The sequence below is a fragment of the Sipha flava genome, unplaced genomic scaffold (genome assembly GCF_003268045.1).
Source record: "Sipha flava isolate LNK unplaced genomic scaffold, YSA_version1 104_pilon_pilon, whole genome shotgun sequence".
Classification (NCBI taxonomy): domain Eukaryota; kingdom Metazoa; phylum Arthropoda; class Insecta; order Hemiptera; family Aphididae; genus Sipha; species Sipha flava.
In genome coordinates this window covers 1,760,341-1,772,767 of record NW_020271718.1, presented here as the reverse complement: position 1 = coordinate 1,772,767, position 12,427 = coordinate 1,760,341, and the positions used below count along the sequence as shown (strand labels likewise).

Genomic DNA, 12,427 nt, shown 5'->3' with positions numbered 1-12,427 from the left:
TTTCTTTAAAAGTGGGGTAAATTTAAATCGATATTATACACAAGGATATAATATGTTGTTTCGTAAATTTAAATAAAAATGTTTTTATTAATTCAAATCCAGAATTGTGTCCATTATATTGTTATATAAATACTTAAGTATATTTATTCTCGCGAGAAAAAAAAATGTAATATTGTAATTTAATTTCACGATTTAAACTTATAAAAATAGTATAATTTACATTTTTTATTTTTATTATCATATTTTAAATTAATTATGTTTTATGACACACATTGTATATTTATAACATTGATCATTATTATTTACAAATTCATACTTTTTTAGATATTATTATTTTCGCAAATACTTACATTATTATATATTATATATATATATATATATATTATAATTATAATATACAGATACAATAATTATTATTAGAAATTAATATAACAGAACAACTTTTATTTTTGTGTAAATGTTATATACATTATATATGTGTAATATTTTAATTAAAAAATATATCAATTTGTCCATACAACTTATCTTGGTACCTGTATATTTTATTCTTCAGGGCATAATTCTTGTAACCCAAAAAAATCCACTGGACAAAACTCGTTGTAGCCGTGAATTATTAATTAGTTATGGGTGTTATTATGAGTAATTAATAAAAAAATCTAAATTCTTGTTTTTTTTTTTTTTTCATAATTGATAACATTAAAAACCATGTTATTCATACTATAACCACTTAAACAATACAGTACACCAGTGTCTTTGCATGCAGTGAAGGGTTAACTGTAGGTATGTTAAAGTAGGCTGAATAATATACAGTTGATTATAGTTGAACTTTAATTAATATAAAATAACTGTGTTCTTAAAAATCAAGATTTGTAAAAATAATTTATTATTTGTGGTTATATTTTAGATTATGTGCATATTGGGCTCATAGTTAAAGAAATTTAGTATGACTTTAATTCCATCAAAAAAAAAAAAAAAATAAATAAAATAAAACAAAAATGGTACAATATTAATACATTACTTATTCATAATTAGCTTAAATAAATAAACCAACCCTAAACTTCATCACTTATAATATCAAATGAACCTTCTTTGTTACTTTTAACTTTCATAATTTTTCCTTTTGTTATTTTGGCCCAGCCTTGAACAGAATCTTTCTTTAATATCCATTCTGGTGTTACAGCTGTCTCTGAAGCACGTTGCAATATAACTTCATCACTAGTAAATTTATGATGTCGTTTTCTATTCATCGTAGGTTCATTAGTAATGGAATTAAGTAATTTTGAAGATCCCTTGAATAAATAAATACCTTTTGAATGATCTTCGATACCATCTTTTAGATATGTTTTTTGTTTTGATTTTTTTTCAATTATTTGGCTAAAAAATAGATAATACTTTAATTCATTGATTAATTATTATTTGTTAATTGTATAATTATTAGATATAGACATAGGTGCCTGCATAGATTTTTCTAGGGGGGCAATGTTAAGAGCTGAGGATAAATCTCATAATTTTACTATTTTAAAACAAGAACCTTTTTTATTAAATTATTCAATTTAAAAATTGTTTTGAAAAAGCCTAGGGAGCAAATTCCCCAGCTTGCTCTTCCCCTCTGAGCGCCTATGTTTATAGACAATACTTTAGTGGATTTTTTGATACAATAAGTACTTATATCCAAGTAGTCAGCATACAATTTTTTTTTGTTTTTGTTATTCAATGAGTGTATAATATATTAAACTAAATCTTCAAGATAATAAATAGTAAAACATTATTACGACTGGACTAAAATGAAATATAAAATAATACTTAATGATTTTATCATAAATAAGTAAATATTAAAAATAAATGTACTACAAATGTGTTTAGTATGATCTAATGAAGTATTGAATTAATATGAGTACACATTTTAAGTATTGTCTATCTTTAATTATTATAATGTAAATATTATACTGAAAATAAACAATTGAAATTTAGTATAACCAGTATTTATTTTAGACATTGGTGTATTCTTAATGTATGATAAGGGAGGTATGTGAGATACCAAAAGAGTAAATAATTAATATATAAATACAGTTTTTTAGGGAGGGTATACATTTTTTCTTTGAAATAATATCCCTCCACGTTCAACCACCTGAAATAAATACTTCATTATTATGAAAGTATAATATATTTTTAATTACTTTTCTAAATGTTTGCATAAGTGTTTAGCAACAAATTCCTGAAATTCTGGAGTAACTTTGATAAAATTATGATCATGTCCATCATCTTCAAGTATATACCGCAGAGATGGTTTAGATGAAACAGAACTAGAACCTAAAACAAAAATATGTATTAAGTAATGATAAAATAAAAATTTATTTAAAAAACAATAAATATGAAATTGGAACTGACACAATAAACTCATTTGTTCATAGAAATTTTTTTTTTTTTTAATTTAGATGGAGATGAAACAAATACCTAAAAGAAAATATCTAAATTTAAAGTAGCTAGTTATTTGATGTTCACTTTGGTTTAAATAAAAATTTGTAATTGCTACTGGGCAAGATAGTTGTCGCAGACATGTAAATATCCCGAAGACCATAGACAGTAATGACGTCCTTAGACCCTTTTGAAGGAGAAAAGAGCGAACTACATACATGTATTCACATTTATGTATTTTCTTAGTATGATATAATAAACAACAAACATTCGAAGGGAAAAAAAGGCCCTCCCACCATAGAACTTCTCTGATACACAGTTAGCGGTTAATGGCACCACTTGCTTTTTATTTCCTCTGTCGGTTCCTGACCGATGCCGCTGCCTTTGTACAAATCGTTGGTCATTAAATCAGTGTCGATCGAATCTTTGAGTAACCGTTTCGTGATCTCGTCCTCGGACGACGAATCGTCTGACATGTTCGTGGAACCCGACGGAAATCGTATCGTTCAGAGCGGGTAGTCACGTTAATTAGAACTTCTCTTGCATGAGGATTAATTTGTCTTTCTCGCCAACAACGGTGGGCCGGTGGGCCGGTGAGCCGATAGCCAATGGCGGACGAGTGGGCAAGAACTATATTAGAAAATTTGAATATCGCGAAAATCACGTTCTTATCATGTTCACAGGTACAGCCGGGCGTTATCACCAAACACGGATCGCGGTACACGGTGCGTGATATCAATATAATTGTTTTCGGTCAACGTCGTCGGTTGGAGTTGTACGTGGTCGAATTACCGTGTACGAATAATTATGGAATTATTGTCGTCCGTGTAACTGTTCCGTCTCGGTGCTTTTTGTTTTTTTTGCTGGTGACAAAGAAAAATTACGATGTATCGTTTTTTATCAGTCGTTTTTGCGTCGTGTCTCTTTTGCGCGTGCGGCGCCACGCAATCCAAAGGCGTAGTGTCTCTAGACTCATTGACTTTCGACAAGGTAAATGCAGACTCGGATCCCAGTCTTTGCGGCCCCAAGAATATTTCTTCTTACCTGCTGCCCGTTTGATGAACGTACTAATACATCAATATTCCCATTAAACTTTTACCACTAATTTTCACACGCATATTCGGTCACCGGTTTGAGAAGATCTTGGTTGCTCTACCGATCAAGCTCTGTTCTCGGCTTGTTTTTTGTTGTTATTTACTGGTTGATGATTTGATTCTCTCAGGTTCTTTCAAAATTTAAAGTTTCAATAGTCAAATTTGATGTTGCGTATCCGTATGGCGATAAACATGAAGAGTTTGTTAAACTTGGTTCTGGTTATCAGTCCGTTGATGACTTGCTTGTAGCGGAAGTACCCATCAAAGATTATGGAGATAAAGATAATGAAGATTTGGCTATTAGGTTTGACCTGTTTACTTGTGCACCACGTCTAATGTTACAGTTGACTGTCATGTGTTCCATTTTATTTTTATTTAGGTACGGCTTGACGAAAAATGATTTCCCTGTCGTGAAATTATTTGTGACCGGCCAACCAGAGCCTTACACTTATAATGACGAAGATTTCAGCCGCGAAAAATTGCAGACCTTTGTTGTTAAACATTGCAAATCAATTTTGTACATTGGACTTCCTGGTACATTAGAAAAGTTTGATGGTCTCGCAGCAGCGTTTGCCAAAGAAAATGTTGTTGACAAGCGCAAAGAAATTTTGTTAAGAGCTGAGAAATTGTGGGATGAAACTGAAGGGAAGCAGAAACAAAAATCAGCCGAAGTATATGTGAAGACTATGAGAAAAGCTTTAGAGAAAGGTGACGAGTTCTTCCATTCAGAAACTGTACGCATTAACAGTATACTTAAAGGTTCAATGACCAAAGAAAAAAAAGCAGACTTGGTTGTTCGTTTGAATATATTGGAGTCTTTCAAAGTTCAGCATGACGAGCTATAAAAATTTTGTTTGGATTATATATAATACTTATTTATATAGAGGGTTATGAATTATATTTTTTATTATCTCTTTTAAATAAAAAATGGAAATATTTTTTTATCATTTCATTGAAAGAATTACATATTAATATATATTTTTTTATTATATACTTACTATTGTTTCAAAAGTTAATAAAAAAAAAATAAAAAAAAATGGTAAATTTAATTGTTTTCTAAATTAATTTGTGAAATAGGATGTTTTCTTCATAAATAATTACAATAACTTTTTATAGTTCAACATAATTTATTAAAATGAATAATCCAACATAGTATTATACTTATTTATACGTATAATAAAAATTACAATGAACATTATTCAGGTATTAAAAACAAAACAAAATAACATCTAAACATTTTCGTTCGCACTCAAAATTAAATTTCTAGTGCAATTCGTAGGTGGATTGACTGGTTAACTGAATTTAAATCATGCCAAACCCTTCGGCATAATTTATAGCTTTCGATAGTCGTTCATCAAGTTTTTCTTGACTACTGTATTCAGGTAACAATAACACATTGAAACAAGTATGTGCAGTTGGTAGCCTATATAAAAAAGTATTATTGTAAGTTACATTGTACAAGTAAGAGCAGGTATAATGATACAAACCTATCGGAGTCTGAACCATTTCTTGTGATAGTCAATTTCAATTTACCAAGACCACCAACAGGAACTCTATCACTCCCTGTTGTAAATTGTAATAACTTTTGCTGCGAAACTCGAGGTAGTGCATGGGCGAAATTCCAAAAATATCTAACAACTGGTGTATTTTTTCTATAACCCCCTTCGTAGAGTGTAGTTTCCTCCAAATCGGTCATATCAAATACCTGAAAAAATATACTTATGACAGCAGGCATTTAAGAAAAAACAAACAAAAATGATATTACTTTACTACCGCACACTATTTGCTCAAGTTCTTCAGGCCAAAATAGGTATTGTAATGGAGATTCTTCCATAACATTTTGGAAACCACGATAAAATGCATTAAACTGCACACCTATTGATTGATTTAGCAAGAAATCAGCATATTTATCCACAAATTCCTATGATAAATAAATAATGTATCAAATATATTTTCATATTTCATAGATAATGTTAATTGGATTCTTACTCTTTTATTAAAATGGTTTACAGTAATTTGATCTCCATTATCTATAAGATCGTGATATACTAGTTCACCAAATGCATCTTTATAGCAAATTCTAAAAGTTTGCATGAACATTTCTTCAATATCATCTTCTTCATAATCCAATAAATTCTTAAGCCCATTGTACAATTCCTATAAAAAAAATTTAAGAGTACAATTTGCTCAACACTTCCTTAAAAGTTACTACTTTTTACCTGATTCCAATCCTGCAGATCGTTGAATGTACATTGTTTACCTAATAATTTACGATAGACAACCATTGGGAAGTTGATGTTTAGTATGACATTGTTGTAAATTGCCAAACCCACTATAAGACCAATTAATGAGTATTGAGCAGCAGTTTCAAATGAGAATGAGTTAAACCAATAAGTAGGATTACCATTTTCAGAATCAATTATCACAAACATACCTTAATATACAAAAACATAATTATATTATATAATTAAAAACAATAAAATTTATTCAAATATTAACCATAGTCTGGATTGAATAGTTCTTCAACAATAAGATGGAAAAATTCTTTAGACACTCCACCTTCATCAACACCTTGTTCACCATCAAATTCAACCGCCAACTGTTTTTTGAGATCTGACGGATTTTGCATAGCTACCATTTCGAGCTATAAGTAAAACAAAACATAAATACATATTTTATAACCGTGAGATAATAAAATTATATATATTTATACTTACTTCAACTAGAGCATCTTGAACAACGTGTTCTCTCCTTACTTTAAGTTTAAGGTAAGGGTGTGTAGGTTGACCTATTAATGTCTGTATTAAGCAGAAACGTCTATTTTCATACATGCGTATTCGATTATCATAGTACAGTCCAAGGGTTTTAGTAGATGGAGTAAGTATAAACGAATGGGACATGAAAGAAAATTTATCATTGCCATTTTCTCTCCATGTTTGATAATCGTCATCCATCTCAAGTGCATCGCTCAATAGTTCATTATAAAATTTTGATATGGGTATTAAAGGGGCACGGCATGCCAAAATATTTATCTACATTAAATATTTAGGGTCAAATACAATTTTCTATTATTTAAATAATTATGTACTTACATTCAAAATATCAGCCAAAGAATCAGTTTTGTAAATTTTATTCTTTGAATGTGGATGTTGATTAACAAGAATATCTTCAAGTAAATTTTCATCCCTAATATCATCAGATTTTTTCTCAGTTTTATCAGTTGGTTTTATTTCTTCTCTGATAACATCTTTGTCACATTCACCAGCCATAATACTAGCGTAATATAAAATCTATATAGTTTAAATAAATTATTATTAATTTGTATAATTTTTTTTCGTAGTTTTGGTTAAATATACTACATTTTAATGAGATTTCTTCCCCCTCCCCTTCTCATAGAGAAACTTATTTGTTCATAAAAACACAAAAATTGTCTCTTTAATTGTGATGAAATTATATATATTATGGTGTGTTAAAAATAATTTAATATACAGTCGAGTCTCTATAACTCATATTTTTTTTTATCCCTAGGAAATTCCTATACACTTAATGCAATATTTGTCACGATAAGTCAAATGTAAAAATAGTTGAGAGCATAGATAACTCAAAATCATTTATTACATTTCATCATTAGAATAACTAGTTTAAAATCATAAATATACAAATTAAATTATCACTATGTTCTATTGTACTGTAAAATAATCAATACATAGATACATAGGAAATGAGTTTAAAATTAATTTTTTTAATTGTTATTGTAGTTAATAAATATACATATATATAATAATATTTCTGATAAAAGCAAATTAAATAAATAAAAAATAATATGTAACTCGAAAAAAACAAAAGTCAAATTAATTTTTATCTCCCTTGACATTTGAGTTATCAAGACTCAACTGTAATTTATTAATCCTTGAATTCAGTAGAATGTATCTTTTATACAAAATTATACTTATAAACATACATATTAATAAAAAAATAAAATTAACTGTGTAGTATATGTTTATAGTTTTAGAATTTAAATAATAATTATTTGTTGTACCTTCATAGTTTTTGTAGCAAATGTAACAGCAGTCTCATCTTGAAAAGTTGGATCATATTCAGTTGATATTAGTTGGAACGTTATGGCTTCTTGAAGACAATGTAATATTCGTCTTAATGTATTTTCAGATGACATTTCACACCAAAATTTAGCAAGCTTAGCTTGTTCAACGATCGGAAGTACACATGTAGCAGCTACAAGTCTAGGAACGATGCGTTCCACAAACACTAAGTCGTCTAACCATGGTATCTCATAGATAATTTTAAGTGAATGAAGTACATCCTTTAAATATTTATCACTGATGGGAAAAGATTTTGACTTGAAAAATTGTAATTCTACAGTGATTTTTGCTACAGAAAAGAAGTGTGAATATTTACTTTTGATAAGTAATAAATGTTTATAATCAAGATATTTACCACATAAGGAACTAATGGCTATGGATAAAGCATTTTTATAGAGTCCATAATTGTTAGAAGAACTAATTTTTTTATATGCTCGAGCTAATCCTGGAACATCTAATCGTCTTTCACAATTTTCTTCCTCTACCACATTTTCAGTGTCCATAAAGTTATCATCCAATTCTTTTTCAATTTCCATTTCACGTATCTACAAGAAAAAAAAATATATATAAAATATAAGTGAGTAAATTAAAATTATTACAATGTACTTACTTTTTCTTTGGTCATACTTGAAGAGGAAGTTGTATTAAGGTTATAACGTTTAAGTAAATCTTTTTTATGATCTTGTGGACGATTTATGAAACTGTTACCCAATGCTTCTGGTGTAGAGAATACTTGATAGAGAACACAAAGCAACTCATTATGATCATTAGATGGATCAGGACCTTTACATCGGTTTATCAGTTCAAACACATTGGTTTCATTAAGATATTTAATACCTGAAAACATTAAAAAACATTGCCTACTAACATTTAAAATACACATTATATGTTATTACATTTACATGATACACCAAAAGAAATCGTAGCATGGGCAGGCATAACATTATATGAATGAAAACAATAGGTAGGAGATAATCTTCACAAAAGTTAAATTCAAGACAAAGCACATACAAAAAAACACATATTTTCTGTTGCCAAAATTTGTAAAATAACGCGCTAAATAATTGACACGCATGTGTTGGATTAATGCCATATGGTGAAAGGACCTTCAATATTTATAAACAAATCACATTATGTATACTTTGCCTACTATTGTATGAAATAGTTATAGCATATTGACCAATACAATTAAAAAGGTACAATATCGGTTGTTCAATTTTGTTTTATACCTATTGTGTAAGTAAATTTGATGATAGATGATGAATGCAACATGCCGTTTTATAATATAATAACAATAATAATAATGATAATAATAATAATCTGACACGGTGCCAGCCTATGCTATTAAAAGACTGTCTGTTGACCTTTTGCGTTGTATTTTTGAATTTTTTTTCAGATTTTGCATAAAGAATATTAATTAAGATTTGAAAAACATTATCCAAATTGTTTAATAAATGATTCAAAATATTTTTAATTTCTAACATAAATATTTTAACAGACATTAATTAAATAAAATGGAATTACCAGTTTGAAAAGAAGCAATTTGTTCCAAAGGCAAATTTACAGAGTCCATAAGGGCCTTGTTTATATCTTGAAGATCATGCATTAAACTATCTGGTACACTCAATGAAGCAACATCTAAATTATTCAAAATATTGTTGATAATTGGTTGTTCAGTAGAACCATTTTGATCACTAGATTTTGCTTGATCATTTATACTTTTTAAAACATCTTCATTAATTTCTTCCTTAGAAACTTGAGCAGATGTATCTTCTTGTTTTTGTGCCATGGATTCTATTGGTATAATGGAGGGATTTTTATGTTCTTTGGTCATAGGCTCAGTATTGGCTAATTTAAATGATGATGAATTACTTTCACAGTCTGTTTGAGAGCAAGTACTAGTAGTTTGAGTAATCTGAGCATCTGATAATGATCTAGACAAGTCAGTCGTATGTATAGGATTTACTTGGAATACAGTACATGGATTTGTTTGTACACTTGCATCATGAGACAATCGGGTATCTGGGGCATTGCTACAACAGGCCAATGAGGTCGTTGCTTCATGTAAAGTATTCCCTGAAACTGACGGGTTATTGGTAGTTCTTGCTACTTTCATAGGATGTTGATCACATAGTCTGGCATCAAGGCGAAATAATTGAATAGCAATAGCGGCTGCATCATTTGCAGATACCACATTAGTACACTGAAAAATAAAAAAAATTTAAAATAACAAATATTTTTAGTTGCACTTTGGATTATAGAATTATATATTATAAAATAATGATTGTATAGTATATTAATATACATACATATATATATATATATATATATATATATATGATTAAATTGTAAAGTTTTATACCAAATAAATAAATTAATCATACCTTAAATAATTTTTTTAATGTATTAAAAACATTTTAGATAAGATATTCTTTACAGGTTTTTCATTTAGTTTTATAATGAGGGAAAGACTAATATAAAATTTTATATTTGTTAATAAACGTTTGTATGGCTAAATATACACGTATTACCAAATTTTTTGCACACTAATCTATAATTTACATTATTTATGTTTAAGAGCTAGAAAATATAAATCATTAATTAAATTTTTTTTTTTATAACATAAACTAAAGCATACAAAATTAACTACCTAAGTGAGTATATTAAACATTACTATATTCATCATGTTATTATAATTCTAAATGTATTTATAAAATCAAAAATATTATATATTTATAGAAAAAAATCAAAGAATTTTATTTCATAAAATGAATTAATCTAAATAGAATGATTTAAATATAGTAGAAGTAATGTTAAAAATGCGTGTTTTTCATTTCAATAAAATGTTAACAAAATTTTCATATACTACAACTTCATGCATTTAAGATGAAAATGTTAATTATGTATGTTAGACTAACTAGAACTTTATGAGTATACAAATTTACCAAACAGTTACTTAATGATAATTCAGGTAGCCGATGATCTATGAAGAACTAAAACTCTCAAAGGTTGATTGAACGAGTGTTTCACAAATTAACTGACTTACTGTGGTATGTAAGCCTAACAATGATAAAAAATAAAATAAAAATTTTACATAATTTCTTGAATATGACAAAAATGATTATTTTTTAGATGAAATATACACATAAAAGTACTAAAATACAATAAGACATTTTTAAAATTTAATCATATTTTAAATAAGAAAATATAATAAAATTACTGATGTTTACAACTTTAGATGGAATAAGTAATAGATAAATTTAAATTTTTTTATTTAAAGTTAAAATGAAATTTATCAGATTTTGAAAGAGTGGATGAAATATAATTTAAATGATTAATTAGTACAATTAAGTACATCAAATAATATAAATTAATTATTATTTGACTGATATATAAATAAAAACAAGTCAGACCAATTACAATTTAAAGTATTTATTTATAAACAAATAATAATAAACCAAACAATCCTTATCGTACCAAGTCGAACCACAGAATAAATGGAAGTACCTACTAGATTTTACATTATCTACTGTCTAGTAGTAAAACTTCATGGGTCAAGAACAAATAACCAAATAATGCGATAAAATAATCGTGATATTGTAAAAAAACGTACAGAAACAATGCCTTTGTAACTGCCAGTATGTGTATATTGTAAGACATACATGATAAAAATAATATAAACACACACACACATACATACACGGCAAAAAAGAGGTTGACGATTACACTTACCCTTTTGCTGGAGGCACAGTAATCGTTTACACATTGGTCATTGCCACAGCCTTCGGTGATCAAATAGAAATAACGTTCGATTAATTTCTTGGCCAAGTCTCTTTTCATATTGACATCGACTTCGGTATTTTTTGCTGCAAAACCTGCGCAAATAGTCATCCACAGTCTTTAAGTGTGCACAGGTTGTCCCGGTGCATACAATTTTAGCTCTTACGAAACGACGAGCGGCGCGGCTCAAAGAAGGCGACTCGAATACTCGTGTCGTGGCACCTGGCGATGTGGGCCTACTGCTGCTGTTCCGGCGACGAACCATTCGATTTCCGTGACATGGTCTTACTTATTGCAATCAACCGCGGCCGACAGTAATAGTGAAATTCAACAGGATCACGAGGAGCGAGCTCAACAATCAGATGTACGCTAATCAACCGACACACGAGACTGGAGAACTGGACAAGATCACTAGGAATCAATAGCCGAGCGTGTGCGTGCGTGGGTGCACGGTATGTAATCACTGTTATTTTTATTCCGTTTTGTTTTTAGTTTACTTTTTTCTGCGCGCACAAAACAAAGAAAAGCGAGTATCAGATGTTGTTGGCAAAATTACCGTAAAACGGGTATACACTGCGCGTCGTTACTACTGTGGTGGCGGTCGAGAATGATACGACGAATCGAGCGCAGACGTGCGCGCGCACGCGCGATATGAAAAAATCGCGGGCTCAACGACGATGCGGGCGGGGGTGGTGGTGTTCACGATGGAAGGAGGGGACGAATCCATGGCGGAAAGAAAAACCCTCAGGTCGGGGCGATTTGGCGCGTGTGGTCTTCGTCGTTTGTTACAGCTGTGCGCGCTACTCCCACGCGATAAGTATCACAACAGCTGATGCTGCTGTTCCGACGGCGGCCGGTGATAACGGTATAATGAGCGCATGAGTTCGTCCGGGGCCATGGGTCGGTAACTAATTATAACTAATTATAGGAAAGAGTTGTATTTTAATAAAATAAAATTTAACGAACCGCAGTAGGACAGGATTAGAAAAAACATGCCATTAGAATCGTAGCGTAGCAATAAATTTAGAGTAGAATCAT

At 29.5% G+C, this 12,427-nt stretch overlaps 3 protein-coding genes across 8 annotated transcripts; 1 reads left to right on the top strand and 2 right to left on the bottom strand.

The window, feature by feature from the left end:
* Positions 1–491: 491 nt before the first annotated feature.
* On the bottom strand, positions 492–3,069 carry LOC112682782. The gene is made up of 3 exons (XM_025553512.1): positions 2,759–3,069; positions 2,178–2,310; positions 492–1,374 (listed from the first exon to the last, which is right to left on the bottom strand). The coding sequence occupies exons 1-3, from the start codon at positions 2,889–2,891 to the stop codon at positions 1,053–1,055; spliced, it is 588 nt and encodes a 195-aa protein (XP_025409297.1). The 5' UTR covers positions 2,892–3,069; the 3' UTR covers positions 492–1,052.
* A 105-nt stretch (positions 3,070–3,174) lies between these two features.
* Positions 3,175–4,425, top strand: LOC112682774 (endoplasmic reticulum resident protein 29). Its single transcript, XM_025553501.1, has 3 exons — positions 3,175–3,405; positions 3,638–3,813; positions 3,889–4,425. The coding sequence occupies exons 1-3, from the start codon at positions 3,301–3,303 to the stop codon at positions 4,352–4,354; spliced, it is 747 nt and encodes a 248-aa protein (XP_025409286.1). The 5' UTR covers positions 3,175–3,300; the 3' UTR covers positions 4,355–4,425.
* A 266-nt stretch (positions 4,426–4,691) lies between these two features.
* LOC112682750 (ubiquitin-protein ligase E3A) lies at positions 4,692–12,008 on the bottom strand. 6 transcript variants are annotated; one of them, XM_025553474.1, is made up of 14 exons: positions 11,342–12,008; positions 9,329–9,812; positions 9,134–9,247; positions 8,220–8,446; positions 7,965–8,154; positions 7,549–7,898; positions 6,602–6,799; positions 6,227–6,541; positions 6,009–6,153; positions 5,729–5,943; positions 5,499–5,666; positions 5,275–5,430; positions 4,997–5,214; positions 4,692–4,932 (listed from the first exon to the last, which is right to left on the bottom strand). In XM_025553474.1, the coding sequence occupies exons 1-14, from the start codon at positions 11,498–11,500 to the stop codon at positions 4,812–4,814; spliced, it is 3,060 nt and encodes a 1,019-aa protein (XP_025409259.1). In that variant the 5' UTR covers positions 11,501–12,008; the 3' UTR covers positions 4,692–4,811. The 6 variants fall into 6 exon arrangements, with proteins under 6 accessions (XP_025409259.1, XP_025409250.1, XP_025409240.1 ...); XM_025553465.1 differs by having other exon boundaries at positions 9,134–9,812; positions 11,342–11,484; positions 11,541–12,008; XM_025553455.1 differs by having other exon boundaries at positions 9,134–9,812; positions 11,342–11,484; positions 11,556–12,008.
* Between the last annotated feature and the right edge of the window lie 419 nt (positions 12,009–12,427).